At 35.0% G+C, this 25,841-nt stretch overlaps 1 protein-coding gene across 1 annotated transcript in view; it reads left to right on the top strand.

Moving 5' to 3' along the window:
- LOC133197020 (ras-responsive element-binding protein 1-like) overlaps positions 1-22,987 on the top strand; it is a 33,274-nt gene extending 10,287 nt beyond the window's left edge. Inside the window, exons 2-17 of the mRNA XM_061332859.1 lie at positions 5,715-5,809; positions 10,357-10,770; positions 11,310-11,375; positions 12,545-12,749; positions 12,988-13,529; positions 13,991-15,319; positions 15,714-15,747; positions 16,645-16,822; positions 16,997-17,651; positions 17,796-18,090; positions 18,695-18,969; positions 19,114-19,459; positions 19,578-19,777; positions 19,880-20,507; positions 20,834-21,084; positions 21,188-22,987. Coding sequence (XP_061188843.1) covers positions 5,715-5,809; positions 10,357-10,770; positions 11,310-11,375; positions 12,545-12,749; positions 12,988-13,529; positions 13,991-15,319; positions 15,714-15,747; positions 16,645-16,822; positions 16,997-17,651; positions 17,796-18,090; positions 18,695-18,969; positions 19,114-19,459; positions 19,578-19,777; positions 19,880-20,507; positions 20,834-21,084; positions 21,188-21,382 — 5,708 coding nt within the window. The 3' untranslated portion in view covers positions 21,383-22,987. The remainder of the gene's footprint in view (positions 1-5,714; positions 5,810-10,356; positions 10,771-11,309; positions 11,376-12,544; positions 12,750-12,987; positions 13,530-13,990; positions 15,320-15,713; positions 15,748-16,644; positions 16,823-16,996; positions 17,652-17,795; positions 18,091-18,694; positions 18,970-19,113; positions 19,460-19,577; positions 19,778-19,879; positions 20,508-20,833; positions 21,085-21,187) is intronic.
- Positions 22,988-25,841: the final 2,854 nt, after the last annotated feature.

Below are 25,841 nucleotides of genomic sequence, written 5' to 3'. Positions count from 1 at the left end.
TAGTAGATTTCTACAGGGCTGGGAATTGTTTTTTCCTCTCACGAGCTGATACCTGGTTTAATTACACTGTCTTAGTTTGACATGGATGTGTCTTGCATGTAAAAAATAAAATTTTTTTCATAATGTTCCCATAAATAATAGTTTGTCTACAGATGACTGAATCATGATGCTGAACGCGGAAAGTTTGTAAACCTGGGCTATCAACAGCGCCAAAAAGTTGTCGGTGCTATATCAGATGATGACAGCTAAATACCAGAAAAGCCTTTTCTCTGCTGTCATCTTTTCATTTTATTGCAAGTTCCGCATCAGACCAAAATAAAACATATGAGTTATTATTTTCAGAAGGAGGCTGAAGTTATGGTTACTTGCCTCAGGGCCCACATTTAGGAATGTACAGGTGTCATCGAGAATATAAAGAAGCATAAAAGAAATATTAAGAAACAATTTTAAGTGAAAGATATTTTCCATATACAGTGTTAAATGAAAAGCTGCTTTTAAAACCTAGAAAAATTTAAATGGTTGATGAGAATATAAATAAGTCTGTACTTTAAAAAAAAAAAGAAAGTTGGACAGCTTTATTTAAATCATATGATGCAAATTGAAATAATCTTTTGATGTATTGATCAATCAAAATTTTCCATTTTTTTCTGGTAAATTTGAATGCATGTTGAATGTGTCATAACAGTGTTCAGAAAAAGGGTGTCAGCACCACATGACTGATATTAAACACATCATCATAAATTCAGGAACTTTTGAAATTATTCATAAAGTACTGAATGTATTATTTTAGAATGTGGAGTTGATGAAGTGTTGGTGATTTGTGGAAGATAAAAACTGATTGTTTTTTGGTGTGAAATATTTCCTAACATACCATGGTTGACATGTGTTAACTGCACTGCAGGGTGTTTTCACACGTTGCTTCGGGAACGTAGTATGTAAGTCCAGGCTTCGTTATCGGAAGCTGAGACATCAAGCCCTCAGTCCATCAATCATGTGTGTACTTACACTACGATGGCCTCAAGTTGTTGTTTTTTCTCTTCATCCCTCTGTCAAACTCGCCTTACATTACCTGTGGTTTTGTGCCTGGTTTCCATACATGGAATGACATGAATATCTAATCATGCTACTAGTGTTACGTACTTCATTTAACCAATCAATTTACATTTATAATTCTCTTCACTAATTGATTTTAAAAGTCTTGATGTCTTTCCTTATATTTTGTAAAGAAAAGCATAAATCTTTACTAGTAGCCACAAGAACTTGAACTTTATCAATGATTGAGGGGGAAAAACTGTACATTTTAAAAAAGAAAATAATTTCTTGTATGAAAGGTGCTAAATATGGAAAGGAAGAAATCATTAGCAGACATTGTTTTTGCCGGTTTCTTTTGTTTTGGTTGTTTCCGTCATTAACAGAACATGAAAAGTATCTTTATTAGCAATACTCACTGATGATGAATATGGCTACAATGTGACATGGCTGTGTAATTCTTTTTGTTGTAATGATCAAATGATGTATCGTGATAATGGCCGCAAAGTGACGGTGATACATCATTGTTTTTGACAGAGGATACTGGTGTTAGCCGTTCTTTATGGTGGTTGACCCACGAATCAGGACCAGACATGGTCCGACAGTCGGCCATGACGGCTAACTCCTGACTTCTTGACTGTTATGTCTAAAGTAACAAACATAAGAATTATCCTGTATTTGTGAATAATTATTAAATATTGTCATGCAAGTGCTAAACATTTCGCTCATGGAAATGAAGTCTAATAAATTGCAGGCTTTTGATTAAGCTGTGGACAATTAAAGATTGATTTTAATTACACATTACAGCATCAATGTGTCAAAGGCAGAATTAACAAAAAATTTCAGAAGGAACTTTGTGCCATCATGGACCATGCACAAGGTAGTCCTATAGATAAAATATGGAATCCAGATGAATCTAATTAATGGCAAATTGATATAAGGTACATGATGTGTAATAGAAAATGAAGAAAAAAAAATTCCTTGTTTTAATACAAGTCTTTTGATGTTTCTCCTAATCTGAATTTCTTGGTGGCATTTAAATAATCAGGAAATATTAATGCGATATTCAGATGGGCACTCTGCAACCCTGTAACCTTCACAAGCGTACGACTGTCTGTACTGTATGATGCTCGAGATACTGGCCAAGATTAGTCTCCTCTTTCAGCTTTAAATTTGAAGTATTGTGTCCTTAATTCTGGTCTCTGCAGTGTCACTTGACGTTGTCAGGTCAGTTGTCTTTTTTGGGGTAGCTTATCACTGTAAGCACGAAACAGTAGGAAGTTCAGATACGTGAAGTAAGCAGGTGAGATAAGGATGAAAGGATGCAGATAAACATCATTTTGTGTTGATGCATTACTGGGTAATTCATTGTTCGTCACAAATAAAGGCTTACATTTGAGACATCGTGTATGGTGTTAGTTGGCGGGCAACTTGATGCTTTAGTGTTGATGATAACCTGTCTATTTGCGGCTCCTGTTTCCAAGCGACCTGTTTTTAGCAGTGCTATATATGGAAGTATTTCGTGCTCCCTTTCTCTGTTAAGGAGAATTGATAGATGGCCATAAATGTTGGTGTATGTACCATTAACGATGTTGTAGCGTTAAGAGGAGAACAAGATGATGACAGAATATGTACACGACTGCATAAAGGGATGTTCTTAGAAAGGGACCATGTATCTGTTATTTTTATACCTGTTAATAGTGGTGGATGATGGCAGTAAAAATTGTCCTTCTTGTAAATCTGACAGGTTGATTGGTTCAAGCTGTACTGGGAACAAACCCCAAAAACAAATGGAATTGTGTAATCTTTTCCTCTGTGAGCGATGACCTCTGCAGCAAAGGTCATTGCTTATGTAGGCCTGGGGCCATGGCTTTATATTTTGTCATTACTAGCTGATAATGGCTTTGGTTCGTGGCTGAATACTGGCGAGAAGTTCCTCCACAAATCGCCTGTCACATCTGACTGCCCCTGTCATAGGACCAGCGTGATGGACACCCATAAGGAGCATTGACCAGCTCTGTAGCTCCCCCCTTACTTCTGAAAGCTCCATGATGGATCGGCCATCAAATATTTAACAATGACTTTCATCAAGATGTTTGTGAATTTGTAAACAATAACCTTAACATTATAATTGCATATTAATAAGAGTGATCAAAAACACCCACCCACTTGAATTAAAAAAAAAATGGCATAAAACATTAGCCAGGAATTTTTTTTTTTTTTGAAGATTTAGATTTTAAGACTTTTTTTTCCTGATGAGTTGCAGGATGCAAATATCACTAGTGTGAGATAAATAGAAGGGGGAAAGTATTGCTGCTCAGCTATATCAATAGAGTGTGTTTCATGATGTGAATAGTCATGTAAAATCTTTCTGATGTTAATCACAGATTAAGACCTTTCATCTATATAAGGGGATTATCTCCATAATTAATCCCTAACAAACATAACTTTTGACAGCGTCCCCCTAGCTGTTGAGTGTCTTTGCTATGAGTAATCATCCCAGAGATTTGGACCAGTAGCCCAAAATCCTGGAATTCAATGCAACTGTCCATCTGTGTCAACCAAGACTATAAATGCCCAGTATAAATATTTAACTGTGTACCTATTTACATTTTTCCCAAAAGGATAAAGATGTTTAAAAGTTGAAGAATCTATTAGCACTTAAATGCCATAGAAATCGCAGGCAAAATATTGAATACTTATATAGATGCTTAAACTAAACAAGATATTGTTTGGGACTCGGTTGTGGTAAAATAGTTTATATAGGAAGAAGAATAAATTGATGTAACACACTCCCAGAATAAGGGGGGATTCTTACTGGCTTCAATAAGGTGTTGTAAATCAGAAATTGGCACATACAATCGGCCACAGTAAGGATGCATGGGAAATGTCAATATTGAACATTAAACATTTCATCCCTGGATGAGGGATTTCTGAATTTTAAAAGTTTGGTGAATTCTATTTGTGTAGGAGATTTTTTTTCCTTTCACATAATTCTGAAGTACTGCTTTAAATACCCTTCCTAGATGACGTAGCTTTTATGGGATAAGGCTGGATACTTTTTTATAAAAATTAATATCTACAGATAATTAAAATAAATGGAGAAACTCTACAGAATCTTTGTAGTTTTATTATTACGGAAGCTTTGTAAGTCAATATATTCTGACTCCACTACCAGCTGCGGGGAAATAAAAGTCCCCAAGTCTAAACATGACTCCCCCTTAGATTGATACATACTCTCTTCCTTGCTCTCCTTGTGATGGATGTCATTTTTACAGTTTTTTAAGAGATTTTTTTTTTGTATAATGGATGTATGATTGCTTGAGATTTATCAATCGTAATGGCATGCATTTCCACATCAGCAATTAAAGAAACGTCCTGGGCCGTGAGTCAGAAGTCTGGAATGATTGTACAGATTGTTGTCACAAGATCTTCGCGGTACATCTCCTGTTGCTTGTCTCATGTCTTTTGTCCTTCATGTTAGTTAGCTTTGTCTTAATGCATTTTGATGTGGATCATACTGATAAAATTCATGAGGAGGTTTTCCATGGATAAAAAAACCATTTTAAAAAATTTAAAAGGGAAAATTCTCACAGAAACATGAATAATTGTCAATTTTGAAAAAAAAAATTAACAAGAAAAAAATGTTTGAGTTGTCACTGACCATTTCTCTTACAGCCATCTTGTGAAGATTTGATGAGGGTTTTATACACTCTGTATTCTGGTAACATCCGGTACTTAAAAGCTTGTTTCATTGCAGATTTCCTTTTAGCATCTCTCTTTAACCGCATGGTATTATTTGGTAGTTTAATTCATTAAATTACATAACTGAACTGAATCTTTTATCCACTGAGAAGCCAAAAAAATCTAATATCCCTTCTAGAGGGGTGTTGGAGATCTGTTGAATTTTTTTCTTCATAAATGAGCACAAGTATAATGACTAGGTATTGTGTTCATCATAATTGATTCAGGACCACTTATAGAACTGTGCTCTCTTGTAAATATACACATTTTCATTCTATTAGTAGAATCTTTCTCATCGATTTTCTTGCATTGAGAAGGTTAAAAAATTTAAGAGTGTCATTTTGTAAGTTTCTGGAAATAACAGATAAATTGTAGTTTTTTAAATTCAATGGAAACTCTTAATGCTTGTTGATAACAGATCTGAAGTATTTTTCCATTTCTCTGTAGCCTGACAAGCTTTAATCTTTTGTAAAGTATTCTGGATGATGTTAAAGGGAAAGAAATGTGATGTTTTAAGTGAATAGTCTTATACAAATAAAGTTTTACAAGATATTTGCACAGTGTATAAAGGGAAAATAGACCGGAGAACTTGGGGAGATGTGAAGCAGGATAAAACAATTTGAGTGCTCGACATTCACAATGGTCAGAATCCTTAGTACTGGAATCTTTAAAGAGCATTGGGATTCAAGAAGCAGGATCAAAGCCGTCTATATCAATACAGTCTTAGGCAATAAATAAATACTGCTTTCTTGTAATAAGTAGTTTTTATTGCAGAATTCATTCCCTCCTTTGATGAAATACACTTCAATTGATGATTTATGCAGTGTTAAATGATTTTGAAGCATCATCTTATTGTGAGATGGGGGTCTTCTCTTATCCTTTTACAAGAGTCAGTCATCAGGAATTGATTTTACTCAATGAATACTTTTCTTTTCTTATAGACCAAGAAGAGAACCATGTGGCTAAGGTCAACAAGGAGCCCTGCTTTACAATGGTGGCCAGTTATGAGAACTTGAATGAACAAGAGTCAGATCAGGTAAATTAGTCCTCTGTTTTATTGTATGTTTTATAGGTAGGTATTGGCAACAAAAGATCAGTATCCCAACAGAAGTGGATATAGGAACATGGTAGCTGGCTACAGACAGAGGGAGGCAATGGTAACAGCAGGCAACATGTAGCCAGGAACATAGCCTGCTATGGTGGCAACACTTAGCCAGAAACATAGCCTGCTATGGTGGCAACACTTAGCCAGAAACATAGCCTGCTGTGGTGGCAACATGTAGCCAGGAACATAGCCTGCTATGATGGCAACACTTAGCCAGGAAAATAGCCTGCTATGGTGGCAACACTTAGCCAGAAATATAACATGCTATGATGGCAACACTTAGCCAGAAATCTAGCTTGCTATGGTGGCAACACTTAGCCAGAAACATTGCCTGCTATGGTGGCAACACTTAGTCAGAAACTTAGCCTGCTATGGGGGTTGTCTGTACCTGATCACCTGTTCAGAATTACTTCATTTTGCTGCCAAGAAGGAAGCAATTTATAGAAAATAAGTTCCCAAAAGAAATTGATGTGTAGGAAGTAATAGTTAAGGAAGAAATAATTTTTTCTCTGAAAACATAAAGCCAATCAATAGATTGAAAAACAATTTTTCCTTATTAAATAATTTCAGGATACATATTCTTATCTTTGATGACCTTTATGGTTAATTTATAAAAAAAAATCTGAGAAATGAATAGCTGTCTGACATAGCATCATTTAATTGATGGGGCATTAAGAAATTTTGAGAGACAAAGTTTTGTGAGGTACAGCAGTCAAATAAAGGTACCAAATAGTTTGTCCAAGGCCAATGCTTTTTTTGTCTCCTAAGGCACAAAAGCACATTTAAATTGATACATAAAGTTGTATGGATGCACTGGTAATCAATGTTAGAGATGATATCCTGATACTGAATTGAAGCATACCTCTAGTTAAAGATTCAGATTGAGACGGCAGATAGAGAGATAGCGAGTACTAATGAATCACCGTTTAATTGAACGGGCAATCGGCAGCACATAATAAGGATAATTGCGCGACTAGCCTGATTTGCTGAACCATGCAGATTCATTGAGGTGATCTTGGATGGGCTGCAATGTAAAGTCTGAAGCAGTTATCACATTAAACATCATCTTTATCGGTTACTGAATAGGACAATATTTTATCAAATAACATGTAGTCATATATGAATTCTTTACACTATGTGCGCTGTATTGATGTTGGGGTTACGAGGGTAGCAGAGATATTGCTGAGCATATTTTAATTCTTATTGTTCGTAGACTACAGGGACTGACTGATTGTGCCTTGATATGAGTGTTCGGGATACAATTAAAATGACAACCTATGCATTGTTCCCATCCCCCTGCAGGATGTACCTTAGGAAAAAAAAGTCGTCTTTATGAAATTTATTTTTATGACGCTCCAACTTGTTGAATGGCTGTTGTAATTAATGATGTGGTCCCGTTAGATGTCTCGCACACACAAAACTCCCGCTATATACTCACTAGTTGCATTGATAAAGCAAAAATTAAAGAGGGAGATTGTAGACTCCATCCCCTTTTTATTTTTCTAAAAAAATTTAATACATTTATTTTTCTAGAGTTACACGTGACATTGAATTGTGAACTTGAGAGGAGCTTGGTGCGTGCTACTCAAAATGACAAACATTCATATTCTCCTCTCAGGGCCCAGCTCTCGTTTGTTACTGGGTAAATAGCAAGCACTGATATTGAATCAACCCTTTCTAAAGGTATCTGTGGGCTGAGATCGGCATCAATTTTCTTGAAGGATATTGAAAATCAAGGATAATTTGACTCTTATTCAGCACTTCAGATAAAGTGTGTGATGAATGGTGAATACGTCACAATTGCTTTAAACTATGTAAATAGAAGTATCAGGCATTCACCAGAATCTATAGATTTGCCTCTCGCTGCATTCTCACACTATCTGAATTTTCTTTTCCACAGTTTTACAAAGCTCCGGAAGAAATTGCCGTCATTAAAATAATTATATGTAGATATTTTCTTGAGGGTCATCACAAGGAAAATGTGCTCTCTAATTGCCTTCATGTAATTTCAAAAGCCCGGCAATTAGTTACTGATACTAATTATATTAGGCAACAGGAGAGAACAGTAATATTTTTTTCTTTTATTTGGAAACAAATCCCGAGCCAAGGTCTTGGCTTGATAATCGGCAGGGACTGGTAATAATTTGCTGGTGATTGTAACAAGATATGGGTACCTGGCTCTCCAATTCAATGTATTAAAATATTATCGGTATGATTTTTCAATGGCAGTTAGATGACTAAGGATATAATTTTCAGCAGTCATATTTTTGTGGGGGAGAAGTTCTACACAGGATGGTATCGTAAATCAAATCTATTTTTAAAAAAAAAAAGAGTCTGACAGGTTTTTTTATGGTCACTTTTATTAGAAGTCAAAATTATGGATTTTCTCTGAATTAACAATCAGTGGATTTTCATTAAAATTGCGATAATAAATCTTACACACATCATGTTCACGGGAATGTTAAGGGACGTTGTCCTAGGCATGTCTACAACTGTCAGATCATAAAACACTGGAATTATGAAAATGTTTACCACATGTAACAAACGGAGGAAAAGGTCTTTTATTCTGTATCCTGGGAAAAAATGGAGATGTCATGTGTCCTTATTTTTGGCCATGGCTTTATCTCTTCAGGGAAAAATATCAATCAAACCCGAAATAGGACCTTTGTGTTTCTTAGACATCTTTGACGTAAGGAAAAATTTGGGAACTCGAAACCAATCAATGTTCAGTTGGTGAAGGTTATTCATACATTGACTTAGAAAATTAGGAGACGAGTTTTACCAGTATTAACATTTTGTCAAAAAATTAAGTATTCCATGAATTGTAATGTTCCTTTTTTCCGTAAGGCTGATCAGGTATAGGTTCAGTTCAAAGTGATGTACTGATTTACGGCCATTAATAAAATATTTGAAAAGTCGGAATTAACATTCCTTATTTTACATCAAATTAGATAAAATTTATGAAAAGGGATCAAATTTTGATTCATGCATTGTCTTTATCATAGGTATGTTTTCAGAGTGGACGGAGTTAATTGAATTTGTGCAAGTCATCAATTCACTTTTCCCCAGGGTCCATGTACTTGAAATTTTTTCTGTTGAATTTTTCATAAATTTTTAATGATTTATTTTATGGCTGCACAGTTTGGTAGAGGGATGGATCCTGCCACTTATTAACGGGCTCATGAATAAAACAATCAGATGTTGTAAAGGTTCACTGTCAAAATTGGCTTTGACATCTATCGTTCAAATTAGACGAAGTACACTTCAACATTCCAAATCGTGAGGAGGAAGAAAAATATCACAGTTAAATGTTTGAATAATAATTACAGATATGATAATCTTTAATCAGTAATCATTTTTTTTAACATACCAACACCTGAAAAAATTAAGGGTATGAAGTGTATTCCATGAAAAAAAATTAGATTTAAATCTCGTTACTGTTTCTGTAACACATTCATATTAATTAAGAATATTTGAAATGATATTGCATTTTTATTTTAAAAAATTAAATAAATATATGTATATGTGAAATTCAGTATGAAGATGGGCAGTCCTATTTGTCAGTTCATTTGCTGAGAATATTTATTAAGAATGGCAGTCAGTGTCTTTAATTACCTACCTTGTTTATTCATAAAGTTCACTTTTATATAGCTACTAATAATTATAAATTACAAATTAATGACAAAACTTCTAATTGCTGTAGCAATGAAAATGAATAAACATGAAGTGGAATTTTATTATAGAAGTAGAAAGGAAAATATTTATCAACAATTTTTTTCCCCAATCGAGACAGAGATTTCATTGATACAGTTTGAATACGAAATGATAGATTAGAAATCTAATTAAACAGGGAGTAGACAAAAAATAGATTTGTTACATTGTCAGATTAGGAGTAAATGCAGTTAAAATCCGGTCTCAAGACTGTGATGTCATCTGCCAAATAAACCAACAAATATTCTCGATGGGTCCTGAAAAAATTATGTCGACACCAAAAAATAAGCATGTAGCCTGACCACAACATTCAGGTGTGACGGTACCACATTTATTTCCTGCTAATCAGTTTCTTCACTTACTGATTGCAGTGTCATTTGTTTACACCAGGCTCATAATTGTCGTTAATTGCTATTGTCTTGGGGGCATTGTAGCTTGGTTATAACTGTACCTACATACTTTGTCTCTCAATAATCTTTGGCAGTAACATCATTTTGCCTGCGGGGCAGAGCATTTCTGTTACCAGGGACAGTGTTCTGCTCGGTCGGACAAAATGCATTGTTTCATCTCTCCCAAAGTATGATGAATGGAGAATGAATCACTCAACCTTTTGTCTCCAGTGGTCTCTTCAGCCAAGAGAGTTGTTTTTTTATCCTCATTAGTTTATTGATCAGTGAAAAATTGTGATTGACCACTTGACTAGGACTGACTGTGTGTAAGCCATCCTACCTCATAAACTGGTGACATTTCTTTGATTGTTTCTTTAGGATCTTGATTACGATGATTATGCTCCACTAGTTGTGGACACCTCCAGGCAAGCAGAAGACATTGATGATCAAGATGATTTGATAACCGTTAATAATATACAGCAGTCATCCTCTGAAGCCAGTAGCTATACATCGCAGACAGAGGTAGCCAGGAGTGCCACATTACTTAAAAACACAGACGACAGCTTTAAACCCAATAACTTCATATTCACTTCTCCATCCTTAAGCAATCAGGACCAACTGAGTAATTGTTCCTCGGAGCAGGACCAGTTGTTCATTGATAGTGGAGAACCTAACACTGTGTCGGAAAAGTCATCTCGGACTCCTTCCGTTTCTAGTCTTTCTGATCAACTCAGTCCCAGTGGACTTAGCTCAAATATATCAGCATCTAAAGTTCATAGACGAGGAAAAAAGGTAAATATTTTTTACAAGTTCTTTTTAACAGTAACAAAAAGAGAGTGACTTTTATTAGATTGGAAGAAAATTTTGTCCAAAGAATCTTATTCTAAATTTTTTTCTGTGTGCTATATCTTTATAACAAGTTTTTTTCCCTCTTCATTGTGAGTGAATTTTCCTTTAACATATCTGTCCTTCAGACTTTGAGTGCATCTTTTCTTTTAAGATGTCTTTTTTCAAAGACAAGGAGAGCTGTCATGCAAGAAAAAGGGAGATATTCCTCCATCTTTTTTCTTTTTAAAGGGAAAAATGAGGGTTTCACAACCTTTTAAAAAACTTTTGCCTTTTTAAAAAAAAAATTTAAAAAAATAATTTTTTAAAAAGAATTAAAAAGAAAAAATTATTACAATTCAGGGGGGGGGGGGAACTAAAATTGATTATCTTAATTTTCCAAATTTTTATTATGTATAAATTTTATATGTTTATTTTTTTTTTAAAAATCTATACAATCGATCTAAAAAGAAATGTGTGATAAAAATGAGACGATCAAATTTCAGACTCTGTCAAATCAAGCGGAAAAAGATCCTGATGTAAATGTAGAGTGTGAGGAGTCAGAATCTAAGGTATTACATGACAGTTATATTGTCACCTGCAGCAATACTGGTTACTCATAACTAGTACCTATAGCAACATCAGTCCCAGAATTCCCTACAGCTACAATCTCCCAGCATGCCTTGCATGATTAGTTTTACACATTCTGGTGAGGGTGCAATAATTACACTGCATGTGCATAGTCTACGTTACAAGTAATAACATCTGTTTATCTTCTCTTTTTTTAAAATATATTCTTGTATATTATTTACTTTGATCTTTGTAGTCATAACTGACATAATGTTGAACAGCCTGTGATTCTAAAACTGTGTGTTCAATATTAAAAAAAAAAAATAATCAAAATTTCAGTTTTGTGAGTACATGAATGTGTGCATATCTCTGTCTATATACTCTCTTTAATTCCAATGCACCAAAGAAACTTGCTGAAATTTTGTCTGTTATGGCCCATTTAATTATCATTTCTTAGTGTTACATAAAAAAAAGTTCATATATATTAACACTGAATTAAGCCCTAAATATTTGCTTAATGAATAGTTTCTTTCTTTGGTGCAGCCTTTCTTCTTTTTTTTTTCCTAAACTGTCATTGTGTACTCAAGATATTGCTTTTTCAGTGTTTAAAAGCTTTCCATTTCAGCTGCCGACATTCTTTTGTTACTTATAAAATATATGTATAATTACTGTACTTATCTTTTGCCTGTACTTTTAATCCCCTTTGATACCTCAAGTTGATGCTAATACAGTTTTGTTACATTCAATGGAAATTCTTGTTTGTAATTTTATGATTATTCTTTTATTAAGGAGATTATCAAGATTAAAGAATAAGAAATTATGGCAAGAATCAGTCTCAGATAATTCAAACATCCAGAGGATTAAGATGGATTATAGATAATCTTTATCCTTAATCTTGATGAGGAATAAGTTTCCCCGAATAAAAAAAAAAGAATCTTGTTTACATTTAAAGATGATTTTATCAAAGAGTAAGATTTCATTATTAAATGACTAAAAGTAAAAGCTACCATCTTCTGCTAAACTTTACCATATGCTGTGAAATAAAATAATCTGTACAAATGAAATTATTACTAGATATTAAGCATGTTTCATGTAGTGCATGTGAAATTTGGAGACCAGTGGGTTGATCTTATTGTGTAGTGGTTAAGTAGAAAAACTTTTCCTCTCACAGATTTTACCCATCACTAATGGAGAAGGGGGTGATGCAAAGTACGCCTGTCCCATATGTAAAACCATCCTCTCATCATCTCATGATTTAACCAAACACATCAGGTCCCACAACCAAAACAACACTTCTCAGGCCAACACCTGCACCATTTGTGGAAAAGTGCTCAGTTCTCAGAGTTCACTTGATCGACATATGCTCGTACATTCAGGTAATATTTCCTACCCAGTAATCAATGAAATAATCAATAAAACAAGAATTCAGAAAGTAATCAATGAAATAATCTATAAAACTTATGAGAAATCAGAAAGAAAATATTTTTGTATATTTTTTTTTGTGTGTTCAGTTGGAATTTGTTAGTTTTTTTTTTCATTCTTAGAGCCTTTAGTCTTATGGACTCATCTTTCATGTTGGATTGGCTAAAATATTTTATGTCAAATTTCTTTCAGGGGAAAGACCATTTCAGTGTAAGATCTGTAAAATGTCATTTACTACAAATGGTAATATGCATCGCCATTCAAGAATTCATGCCAAAGAAAATGAACTCGGTGGATCCACAGGAATGAAACCCATCCGTCCAAAACCTAAAACTCCCACCTGGAAATCTAGGCCCATAATTCCTAACACCAGCACTCCCACTACATCACTGACCATATCGCCAGGAACATCACTTCTGTCAACCGAACTTCTGTCCAATATGCCAAAGTTCTCCATTCTAGAGACCAAACCTCAAGTCTTGACTGCAAGCGAACCTGTTTCTGTTGGTCAGAAGAGAGCATTCAACTTCATTGAGTATTCTCCTAATCAGTATACCAGTCCAACAAAGAAGATAAACCTAACCCAGGTTACCCCTACCCAGGTCGTAACGGAGAAATCCCCCACTCTAGTCACACCACCACCATCCAGTATTACCAAAAAACCAAAGGACTCCCGAACAGAAATCAAATCCTTCACCAACTCCGCCCACCATGACAGGAAAGGTCCCTTGGAGGTAGAGAAAATGGACAGATTTTGTGATTTCTTGTGATGTGTCTTTATTATAATGCTAAAAATATTTGCATGATTATATTAACATATTAAACGGCTTGGGAATATATTTATCATTTTAGAAAATATGTATCAGTATAGACAAAATAGCTTAATTTTCTGCATGATTAATTAGAGTTAACTTGACAACCCGCTTATTACTTAGCACCTGTCATCAAGCTTAACAGTGTTAATATCTGAAGAGTTTCAGTGGATTCATAAACATTGTCTTGTCATTGCTGGAATCAAAAAGGTGGAGCACAGACTCATCAGAATTTTGATTTTTTTTTAAATCTAGGAAAAAATTTAAACTAGATGAATGTTTTCTGTGTTTTGTTAATTTGAATAAAGTTGATGTTTTAATGTATGATTTTAATTAGTTTGCGGGTTGATTGAAGTAACAATTATTTTTTATTGAATTTTCAGTCTGTGAACGGAGAGGAGAGAGAAGGAGACCAGCTTCACTGTCCTGTCTGTAACAAGGGCTTCCTGTGTAAATATGGACTAGAGACCCACCTAGACACCCACCCTGAGTATTCTATGAAATGTGGAATATGTCACATGTCATTTCCAACCCTCAGGGGCCTGAGCATGCACAAACTTATGGTCCACAGTAAGGAGAAGTCTGTGGAAGATACTGAAAACAACCCTGAGCCTAAGTCCTCTCCCCCAGCTGTTGTGGGATTCTATGATCTTGGTTTTATGGACTTCTCAGTCAAAAAATTTCCTTTAGTTGCCAAGTCCTATTGTGAGGAAAACGTGAGAATATCGAGCAGTATTTACCACAATTTTCACTGTAGCGAGTGTTCAAAGGCCTTTCCATCTCGAGCATCTTTACTCTTACACGAGTACACTCATAGTCCAGAGAAGACCTCACAGTGCCCTCTATGTGAGTGTGATTTTTTGGACACTAACGAACTTCACCTTCACATGGTCAAGCATCTATCAGACAAAGCTTTCAATGATGTCATGGTAAAGAGCAAAACTGAAAAAGTCCTGAAATCCCCAAAACCTGATAAAATTGGAAAACATGATTTCTTAGCCTCATTTGGTTTGACCACTGTGAGCGAAGCCGAACTTTTACAGAAAAGAGATAAAGAACTGAAGTTAGAAGCAAACCCAAGCATGGATAAGAAAGAAAATAATGATTATTTTGCCAGACTTGGCCAGGTTTTCTCCTCTGATATATCTCCCATTAATCCACTTATTGCTGCCAAATTTGCCCAGATGTCTCCTGAAGAACAGGCCAAAGCTTACATTGAAGCCCAGAAGTTTGTCCAGGCTGCTATGGCCATGCCTCAGTTCTTCCAAGGAATGGAGCAAATTTCTGGTCTCAATGCTTCTCAGTTTAAAGCCTTCATGCCTTCAATACTTCCCCTTGGTTTGCCAAAGTCCAGTGCCAACAACACTATGTCTCTGAACCAGCTAACTACCCTAGCAGCCATGACAAGTCCAGCTATGCTGACCAGTATGATGGCGGGACAGAATATTTCCAGCCCCCTTCCAACACCCCCTCCCAGCAGTGAGAGTGGCTCTTCTGGAGAAATGTCTGACAAGTACCCCAATAAGAATGGTGTCTTCCAGTGCAAATACTGTGATCTGGTGTTCACCAACTATAGAACCATGAAAGGCAAGAGAATTTTTCTTTTTTTTTTTGCTATTTCTTTTATGGAAAATGTATTTTATGTTAAAGATCCATCTTTCTCTATAATTGTAATAAAATTGTATACATTTATTGGTTCACTGATTTTTTTGGTTTTCCATTAGAAATGTGATTTATTTGAGATCATGTAAACTGCACTCAGATGCCACACACGTTCAAAAGAGTCAGTTGAAATGATGATGGTGTCTGCTCCCTTGTTGTGCTAAATTATTAGATTATTGACAGCACCTCAATCATTGTGCTAGGTTCCTGACAGGAAATGTGTTAATTTGAAGATTCAAGGGAATAAATGACATCCAATTAAATAATTTAAATATCAAATACATTATTAATTAAAAGTCACATTACTAATTCCATTTTTTTTTTTACCATAGGTGGGAAACAATTTTTTTTCTCTTTTTTTCATCAAAATTTGGGGATGTTTAAAGTCTTCTGATTTTCTTTTCCAATATGAGAAATAATACAAACTTCTTTCTTTTTTGCTAGCGCTGGTTTTGCTCAGAAATTAAAGCAATAACAGGTTATTGTATCAACTTGTGCATATTGTACCGATGTTCAATTGTTGTTTATATGTTTTCAGTTTATTTCCTGCAGTTCCTATTTGCATATTGCATGATCTAAAATACATTAATGTTAATTATGGTTTTAATAAGTGAATAAGACTTTGACAGGCAAAGAGGAGACTAACACAGAGAAACATATATTAGAATAACTTATTTGTGGCCATTTTTTCCCTTTCCTTTGGTTTATGTAAGCTTTGAATGGAAATAATAAATGATAATTAACAAGATAATTACATCTGCAGAACTTAATTAAATTTAAAAAAGAGAAAGAATGTAAAGTTATACAAGTCCCTATCTAAATGGCACTTACTGTAACTCATCTTGAAAAGCTTTTTATTTTAACTTTCTTATTTTATTTCTATTTTTTTAGCTTTAAAAGATTCAGTAGATTCAATTTTATATAGAAAATTATTTTCCAAAATTGAATAGAATGCATTTAAGCATGGTGTGTCATACTTTCAAAATCTACAATTTTTATTTTGATATGGATTGTTGTGTCTTATTTTGGTTTATAAATGTGTCATCATTTTCTTAGATTTATCAAGACTTTTTTTTAAAATTCTTTTAGTTTTGTGTGTATTTCTTTTTGTCATTTACATTCCCATAGAAAGCTTAACCTGTGCATCATGGTTAAAGGGAGATAATCTGTTGTGAAAACAATGAAGTGGCTTTTAAGTGAAACCAATTAACAAAGTGCAAGGAAAGTTTTATAGAATAAATTGTGATTAATTAGACTAGGCATATAAGAAGGTAGAATTGTCTAGAAATTTGCTGTATCACATTTAAATTACTAGAGTTATAAAAAAAGCAATACTGTAAGAAGAATTTTAATTTTAATTTGGTTTTTATTACAGGTCACACTCGAACCCACCTTGGTCTGTCTCCATACAAATGTAACCTATGTAGTTACTCCAGTGCAGATAAGAGCACACTGATTCGTCATCTAAGAACCCACAATGGAGAACGACCATTTCAGTGCAGAGTTTGTGACTTTGCCTTCACTACTAAAGCCAACTGCGAGAGGCATGTCAGGTACTGAATTCAGCTCACTTTGGAAAATTGTATACTTGTGTTTAATATCCTTTATTAATCATTGAAAATTATTAAAAATTGAAATTAGATAATTTTATGTTCAGCCAAAGCTAAATAATCCCCCTGAAATTTGCATGATAATTTACTAATTACATGTATAATTACTGATTACAGAAAGAAGCATGGCAAGTATCTGAAAGAAGAAGTAGATGCTGCCATTGGGTACAATAAATATGTGGCAGAATCCTCCAGCACCACAGAAAATTTCCAGTCCCCTGACACAGTCTGTAAATACTGTGGTGAAGACTTCAAGTTTTTTCGGGCTTTAAAACACCACCTCCGTTCACACAGCAGCTGTCCACAGAAACCCTTCCTCTGTATGCGCTGTGACATTGGGTTCTCTACCAAAGCTAACTGTGTCAGACATCTACAGAAGCAACACCCTGAGGTATCCCAGTATCAGATAGAGCAGTTCATCCATGTTAATGAACCCTCCCTCCTGGAGGATGGGGAGAAGTCGTTTGGGGAGGGCTTGTCGGATGACAGCCAGACAGCAGACACACTTGACTTCTCTGGAGGAAATCCGCCAGCTGCCCACTCATCCACCAAATCTCTCCTAGCAACAGAAAGCCGTACTCAGTCCCCCATTACAAATATTAAGGCAGAAGCCGTGAAAATTAAGCAGGAGCCAATGGACATGGATGATTTGCCTCTTGACTTTAGCGTAAACAGGAGTTCTACCTCAACACCTGATGTCAAACCAAAAGTGGACGAGTTGCCAATGGATCTTTCTTTTAAAGGAAAGGAGGCCAGTGATTCTCCGACCCCAGTATGTCTTCTTTTTTCACCATTTTTTATCAAATATCTTTACATAATCTGAAAGTGATATGGTTATGAGAGAATTAAATAATAAAATGAGACTTTAAAAGTTGACAATTCAGGCTTTTAAATGATGGTATATTTTAAATTCTAGAATTCCCGCTCCATCGTATATGACACTAATGTATACCAGTGCCAGTTCTGTCCAATGGGAATCTCCAGTCAGAGGATGCTGGAGCGCCACCTGTTGCAGGACCACCACCATCTGCTGGAGAGAATGGAGAAACAGGCGCTGAAGGAAGCCACAACATCAGAACCATCAACCAAACTGTCCACTAGCCATGGCAGCGAGGAAAGGATGAAAATCCTGATGCGCTTTCCAAAAACTGGAAACAATGCAAGGAGTCTAAAGGATAGAATTAACAAACCAGACTCCAAATTCAATCATGGTAAGATTTATGAACCAAATAATTTTCTGTTTCATGGAGGTGGTTTTTGAATTTAAAGTCATCGTACATTATTACATTGTTTAAATAAATGGCTTTTCACTAATAAAATCTTTTTGCCTATAAAAGTATTCTCATATTAGGATGTGTAAGTATGTGTATAGTGTTGGTTATTGTTTATAATGTTTTTTTTCTTCATTTCTATGCCTATGTTACAAATCATTATAATTTTTATAGTATTTTGTCTATGGAGTTGAATGGTACGCTTATTCTTAAAACAATCTTTTTTGTTTGTGTTCAGACAAGTTAAGTTAGTTCAGTTAGATTTGTGTGCAATTTTGAGTTTATGAATGTAGTTTAATCTCTTTTCTATTTTCATTTCTGTATGGTTTTACCAGTGATTGTTACTGGGGAATTTTAGAAGTTCAGTTATTGATTATTCTTATGAACTGAAAATTTACTTTTTAAAATTCAAGATTTAAAAGAATTGTCAGTTTAATTTATACTTTGAAAAATAGTTAAGAGAAACAGTTCAGGAAGAATTTATAGAGTAATGTAACATGTTCTTGAAAGAATATTGTTTGACTTTGAACATTGTTCATCTTAGGTTCAGATACTGCCTCAGATCTTGCCTCGGTGAAAAAAATTCTTGATGCCGCCATTCAACCTTTCCAATCATTTCCAATTGATAATTCTAACCTGTCTGGTAAATCAGGTGATGATTCAATGGATTATTCCATTGATGAAGACGGTACATGTAAAAGCAAAGATCTGGAGGAACCTCCTGTTCTCAGCCCTAGAAATAAGGGGGATAACTCTAGCATGCACAGTGACCAAGACATGCCTGAAATAGCAGAGAGCCCAGAACAGTTTGCTAAGATGGTAAGTTTTTCTCATACTTGTATATAAAGTACAATAAATGTATTTGTTAGTTGAGCATATTTAAGTCTTAACAAAGCTTGAACCATGATAGAATAAATTTTCCAGTCTGCAGTTCCAAATATTTTGTCTTTTTACTTGTTTCAGTTCATCAATGCACCAAAAATACCAAAGACAGTGACAGAGCCTGCAGACAAGCTTCTAGTGAAGAAGAAAAGAAATTCATATGCTGACTCCCCACATAAGTTACAATGTCCTTACTGCACCAGGACCTTCCCGTGGGTTAGCTCCCTTACCCGCCATCTCCTGACCCACACAGGACAGAAGCCATTTAAATGTCCCCGCTGCCCAGTCACTTTCTCCACCAAGTCAAACCGCGAGCGCCATCTCATCAGGAAACATGGTGTTAACATGATGGACCCACTGTCTCGTCAAACCATGGACCGCCCATACAAGTGTCATCTCTGTGTATTCAGCTCCTTTTCAACTCAAGGTGTGCATTGAACAATGTTTCACAAAGCATTTTTGTATGATAATTATCTGATTTTTTTCGATTTTTTTTTTTGTTTGATTACCATTAGTATCTCATGTCATTTTTTTCCTTATTAAAGGTAACCTGCTGAAGCACTACAAGGAGCGCCATGTTGGCTGTGAACTTCCGGACACCCTGGCTGACCTTGATAGAGCTGTCACCAAGGGACTCAGTACCACCATTCCCCCACACGAGCGTGGCATGTACAGTATTGAGAGTTACAACATGGACATTCAACTTAACAAGCAGGATGAACAGAGCCTCCTAAACAAGACCAAGGTAAAGTTGTTTTTTTTTCAACCTGAAACGGAGACAAAGTTTGCTTAAATTTTCCATAATTCATTAGTTCAAAAATTTTATACCTCTTTCTTTTCTTTTCAGGACTCCGACACTCCAACTGCCATAACCACTTTTATAGTTCCCGATGACTTGAAATCTGATGATGATGATGACGATGATGATATAATTCCGCTGAACATTGATAACTCCATAGAAGAACCCTCTCCTAAACCATCGCCTATCCCAGAATTCACAGGGTCTGCAGAACGCCAGATCAACCCAGAGCGAGACAACTACAATGTTGATAAGATCACCAACTGCTGGAAATGCAATGAGAAATTTGTCTCTCGTAAATTACTGGTTCGCCACCTGAAGGAGCACAACATTGATCTCCCTTTCAAGTGTTACTTGTGTGATGCCTCATACGAGACCCGAAAGTCCTGCCTAGATCATCAGGAGAGCGCCCACTCCTCTGACTGGAAGATCCTCAAGGAAAAGAACAAGGTGGATAATGTGGACACATTTGCCAGACATATGGATAAGGTGGTGGAGAACAACTGTAATAAGGTGGATCAAGGGGCAGTGCTGGAGATTCCTGGTCAGAATGCAGATGACCCTAAGATGGAGGTGGTGTCTGCGGACTACATGCAGCGTAAAGTGTACTGTTCACTCTGTCCTAAGCGATTCTGGTCCTTGCAGGACCTGAGGCGCCACATGAGATCCCACACAGGTAATTATCATGTAATTTAATGTTCATAAACCCTTTACTCACTCACATAAAATATTGCTTTAACTGTTATGATTTTTCAAAAGAAATGTGTTTTATAAGTAAAATTCAAACAACTTTAGCATAGCTTGCAGGGCAGAATTGGACAAAAAAGACATTTCAACTTGTCAAATTTCTAAAGGAATAATAGACTTTTATGTCATTAAGAGTTATCTCTCTTATCAGAGTATCAATGAACCTTAATAAGTAGATGTTAGATAAATTACTTTATGAGGAATAATTATTTGAAAATAATCATTCTTGACTAAAAATGTTGACATTGATTGTAGGAGAGAGGCCTTTTGAATGTGACATCTGCCACAAGCGCTTCACCTTGAAGCACAGTATGATGAGGCATCGTAAGAAGCATGTGGACTCTGGCTCACTGAGCCCAAGTGATGATGAGGACAATAACAACAACCAAGATGAACCTGGTGTCAGTAAACTGATGACTCATCATCGACCTATATTACCCAGAATGCCTGCTGCTGCTATCCCAGTGATCCCTGTTACTGTCATGACAGATTCTCCCAAAGTCATTGTAAGGACACTGTTCTATTGGTATTTCTTCAAAGAAATCAAATTTGATAAAAAAATTTTTTTTTAGTTTTTATTGATTGACATTATCTGTATTGTTTGTACAGGAGAACCGCCCACAGTTTATCACGGTTTCCTCCACCCCGATACCACAGCCGGCAAAATCCACCACCATTACCATGGAGACAGATACCAAAGACAACAGTGCTGACATTCTCCACAATCTGCTTGGTGTGGATGTGGGATCCATCGACCAGATGCTAGACTCAGCAGACAGTGCTGCCAAGCTACTGGGCATGTGAACATTGCTATGGGAAATAAATGGCATATGAAATAGATGGCATATGAACATTGCTATGGGAAATTGATACTATGAGAAATAGATGACATTTAAACATTGCTATGGGAAATGTATGAAGATGGCATGTAAAAAGTATTTGGGGAAATAAAATGATAATCAAATGCATGAATATTGAAGCAAATGTATATTAAGTGAATTTTAAATTGGTGAACAGTTAGTTGAATGGGGTTGAAAGATTCTGAAACATTAAAATGTCTTATTAAGATAGTACATGATTGTATAAATGTCTCATGATTTGATGATAGTGTTTAACTTGATATGATTAATTGGATGCTATGTGAGGAGTTATTTTCTTCACTTGTATATACATTATCTCATTTAGTAATTCAATGTGTGGTCACCTCGTCTTTGAAGATTGGTGTCATTGATGCCTTGTTACCTCTTAGTTTACTTGTCGTAAGATCACTATATACATGTACTTTGTGTGATAAATTAGCAAGTTTGTCTGAAATGCACAGAAATATTATAAAGTAACATATATTTGTAGCAGTTTCTGTTTCCTGGTATTTCCCAGTTGTTTTGAAATAACTTGTGTCAGGGATTATTTATTGAACATTCCAAAACTTGTTGTGTAGTGATTTAGTAAAAGTGTTCATCATAGTTGACATGAGGAAAAATAAATACAAGGTAATGTGCATAGAGTGTGTAAATGTCAAGTTCCCGAACACATGGGAACAAACCACAATGAATTGTAAATACTTTTATACATTCCGATTGTTGTATACAAATGTTGTGTGCATGTATTTGTGTATATATATATTATGATTTACTGTTTTTTATATGAATGCTCCAAGAGGAAATAATTTTGTCTCTTAATATTGACAATCCACGCTCCCTTTGGGAGTCCCCAATATGGCACCCCACCGCACGTGTTTCCGCACATTTTTGTGAGTCGTGAAAAAAAAGTGCATAGGACAACACCCTAGTCTCCTGACAGATCTGTTATTAGTCAAAAATTATTTATTTATTCATTTGTTATGACTTTTTTTTTCCTATGTTGAATTTTGTACATTATTTGTATATATGGATGTGTTTAATAGTGACAACTTTCAGACTTCTTTTTTTGAGAACTATGCATTCCTTTTTTTTATAAACAAGCTCCTGCAACAGCATTCCAACCATTCTCTTTAATTTTCATTTGTTAAAATGTCTGATTTCTATATTTATTTATTATTTGTTTTGATAAGAAAATGTTACACATTTTAGTTTGGTGTAGGGGAAGTAACCATTCCATTGTACACATTAGAGTTTTTGTGTTAGTGCCTTAGACCAAAATAGTATTGGAATTGGAAATGGGATTAGTCTCGAAGCCACAGTGTTTAAAATCAAATCCAATTTTTTATTTAAGAAAAAAAATGTCTCTCTTTTTTTTTTATTCTTCCATTGTGTGAGTTTTTAATTATGGATTACAGGGATTTTGACAATGTCAATGTAGGTATGGAGTTTAAGTCACAAATATTTTTAAAAAACTTGTGTGTGTTTTAATTTGCTGGTCATGAAAGCATTAATATGCAATGAATTTCATTAAACTATATTAGTAGAAAAATCGTGTTATTTTATATTTCTAAGTTCATTTCTAATGGATACAGTGGAAAGTTGCAATTAATGAGCTAGTTGTCACTAATAATTACCAAATGTTACATCGCCCAGCAAGAGCTTTGGTGAGATGAGTATTTTGTTTTTGAAATCTTTGAAGGCTAAAATCAATGGTGAAGTGACATGACAACAAAGTAAGATTTGGTACACAAAACGAAAGATCCAGTACCCACAGGAGAAAAAGGAGGCTATATAAACAACAATGTACTAGCCCTCTCACAACACCACCAGGAGGGGGAATTGATGCAATCAACTGGATTTAAGAGAACAGTTCAGTATTTTAATAATTGATTAAAACACATTGTGAATTTTATATCCTGGAAACAATTTTGATCATTTTGGTATTACGGATGTACCAATATAGTAGATGTGTAAATACATATCCCCACTCCCCAACCATGCAAAACCTGGTTCCAGACTTGCAAGGTGTGTCCTGATGCATAAGCGATATAAAATTTGATGAGGTTGTAGACTGTTTTAATAAATTGGTCTCTGGTTTTGGAAAACAAGAAGTGCAGGGGCCTAGTTGGTCACCTGAGTATCTTGGGTTTCTTTACCTGACTAATTAAACCCCACTTTTATCTGGAAATCACCTTACTGGTGAGAACTGTGAAGCTTGTACCTTGATGATGAGTAGAATTTTACTTCACCTGGCCTAGAGAGCTTAGTGAACATATTCTATCTCTTGGCATCTGTTGTTGTTAATTTTTTTTAAAAATCATCTCTGAAACTACTGGGCAGATTTGGAAATTATTAATAGTATTGATGTTGGGCATGTCTTCTTCAAACAATTCAATTTGACCCAATAAAGGACAAGGCTGTTGTTACTATAAACAGTACATACGCATGATATATGCATAACTCAGGAAAAGCAGAAATGCAAATTCTGGCAGAGGTGAAATCAAAATAACAAGCTCTAGCTACATAGCAAGTGTGATAAAAATCTGTGCACCCGATGGAGTTGAAGTCCCTTGAAATGTCGAATTGTTTTGCTTTTTCCTGTTTTTTGACAGTTAACTAGACACTAATTAATGTGCCTGATACTAGTTCTTGTAATTATCAACACACTTACCATATATACTCACCTATAAGTCATTTCACTTATAAGTGGGTTTTTTCAGATTATTTGGCAGGAATTTGCCATTGATCTACTTGTAAGTCTTCATTTTTTGCCAGAATCTGTTCCCAATTTCAGATTAATATTCTATTGTATTTACTTGTTTTTTTTCAAGTATGGTTGAGGTATGACTGATATTTGATCTTTTATCAACAATTTAAACAAATATAAGATCATTTAAATCTGTAAGCACTTGTGTTATATGGTAACCTTAGTTCTTCCTTTCCTGCAAAAGATCAAGTTCTGGCCTTTACAAATGGTTATCATTGGAGTTGTTTCAAAATAACTAAATTTCTTCTCCCAGAAAAATACCGATTTTTGTAGGACTCGCATATAAGTGGGACATATACCGTATATACTCGCCTATAAGTCGGTTGTATGCTTTGAGGTTATTTTGGAGGGATTTGCCATTGACCCGCTTATAAGTCGGTACAACTTTTTGCCAGAATCAGCTGACATTTTCAAATTAATGCTCTAATGTTTAAACCTGGTTTCGATTAATATTTTTAGAAATGACGCTGATATTTAAATTTAAATCAATAAGAAAAATACATAATGCACACTTAGATAAAGTTATTAAAATATGTAAACACTTGTACTTTATGTATAATCTCAGAATACATGATATGATATGATATATCCAGACTTTGTTCAATGATAATCATGGGAAATGTTTATTAAATACTACATTTCGCCGTCCAGAAAAATACTAACCTTTTTATGACTCACCTATAAGTCGGACATAGAGTTCTGAACCAAAATTTAACTCCCAAAATACCGACTTAAATAGGCAAGTATATATGGTAGTTTTGGACCGAAATTTCACTCTCAAAAATCCCAACTTATATGCAAGTAAATACAGTAAAATATCGACATTTACAGTTTATGATAACTATAACAACAAAATTGAATGACATAGTAAGGTCTATTTGTCCCAAATTTTTATGAATTTTAATCCCAAAAGTTGGAGTTGTCACTCCAGAAACATGAGAATTTTGTTAGTTGAATACTTTCTGGCCATTAATTTGAAAATATGTGAGATAGTGATGACTATGAGATAGGGATCACTGTAGGAATATGACCAACTTAGCCCTACACTGGGGGCAAACCCAAGGGGATACAACAGTTTTGATAAAGGGCTGATTGCTCATTATAATCAGGTCGTCAGTTTGACCATTTTATGTCCAGGGGTATGAAAGGTGTTTGAAGATTGGATAAATTTTGATGGTTTTGGCCACATCCAAAGGCCTCGAGGCGACAGAGATCAGAAAGATTCATTATATTTTCCCTTTAAAAATATATGGTAGTGTGTGATGCACGGCTTCCTACTAGCTTGGGCTATTGAGTTAACCCTTTAGCTTGATTGGTAGAGCACTGGACTGGATGTTAGAGGAAAGGGTTGTTCCCTGCAGAAATAAATGGGTGATGAATCCATTTATAATTAATAAAGTTGTAAACAGCCGAGGTCAAGTTTGTTCAATTACAGATGACTGGCCAGTCTGATTTTGAATCCATTTATTAATTAGCTTTTGTTTACTACAAAGATGCTTGCTATTTCATCATACTTAAAATATTACATTCTATAATTGCCAAAGCTCTCTTATTTATATCTAAAATGTGGATTTTATTTCACATTTTCCATGCACATGACAAGTACATAAACTGTTTGTCCTGTCTGTTAATCTCA

The sequence above is a fragment of the Saccostrea echinata genome, unplaced genomic scaffold (assembly GCF_033153115.1).
Source record: "Saccostrea echinata isolate AGI-Se365-2 ecotype Australia unplaced genomic scaffold, CSIRO_AGI_Sech_v1 ptg000030l, whole genome shotgun sequence".
In the NCBI taxonomy this organism is placed as follows: domain Eukaryota; kingdom Metazoa; phylum Mollusca; class Bivalvia; order Ostreida; family Ostreidae; genus Saccostrea; species Saccostrea echinata.
This window is presented reverse-complemented; position numbering and strand designations above follow the sequence as displayed.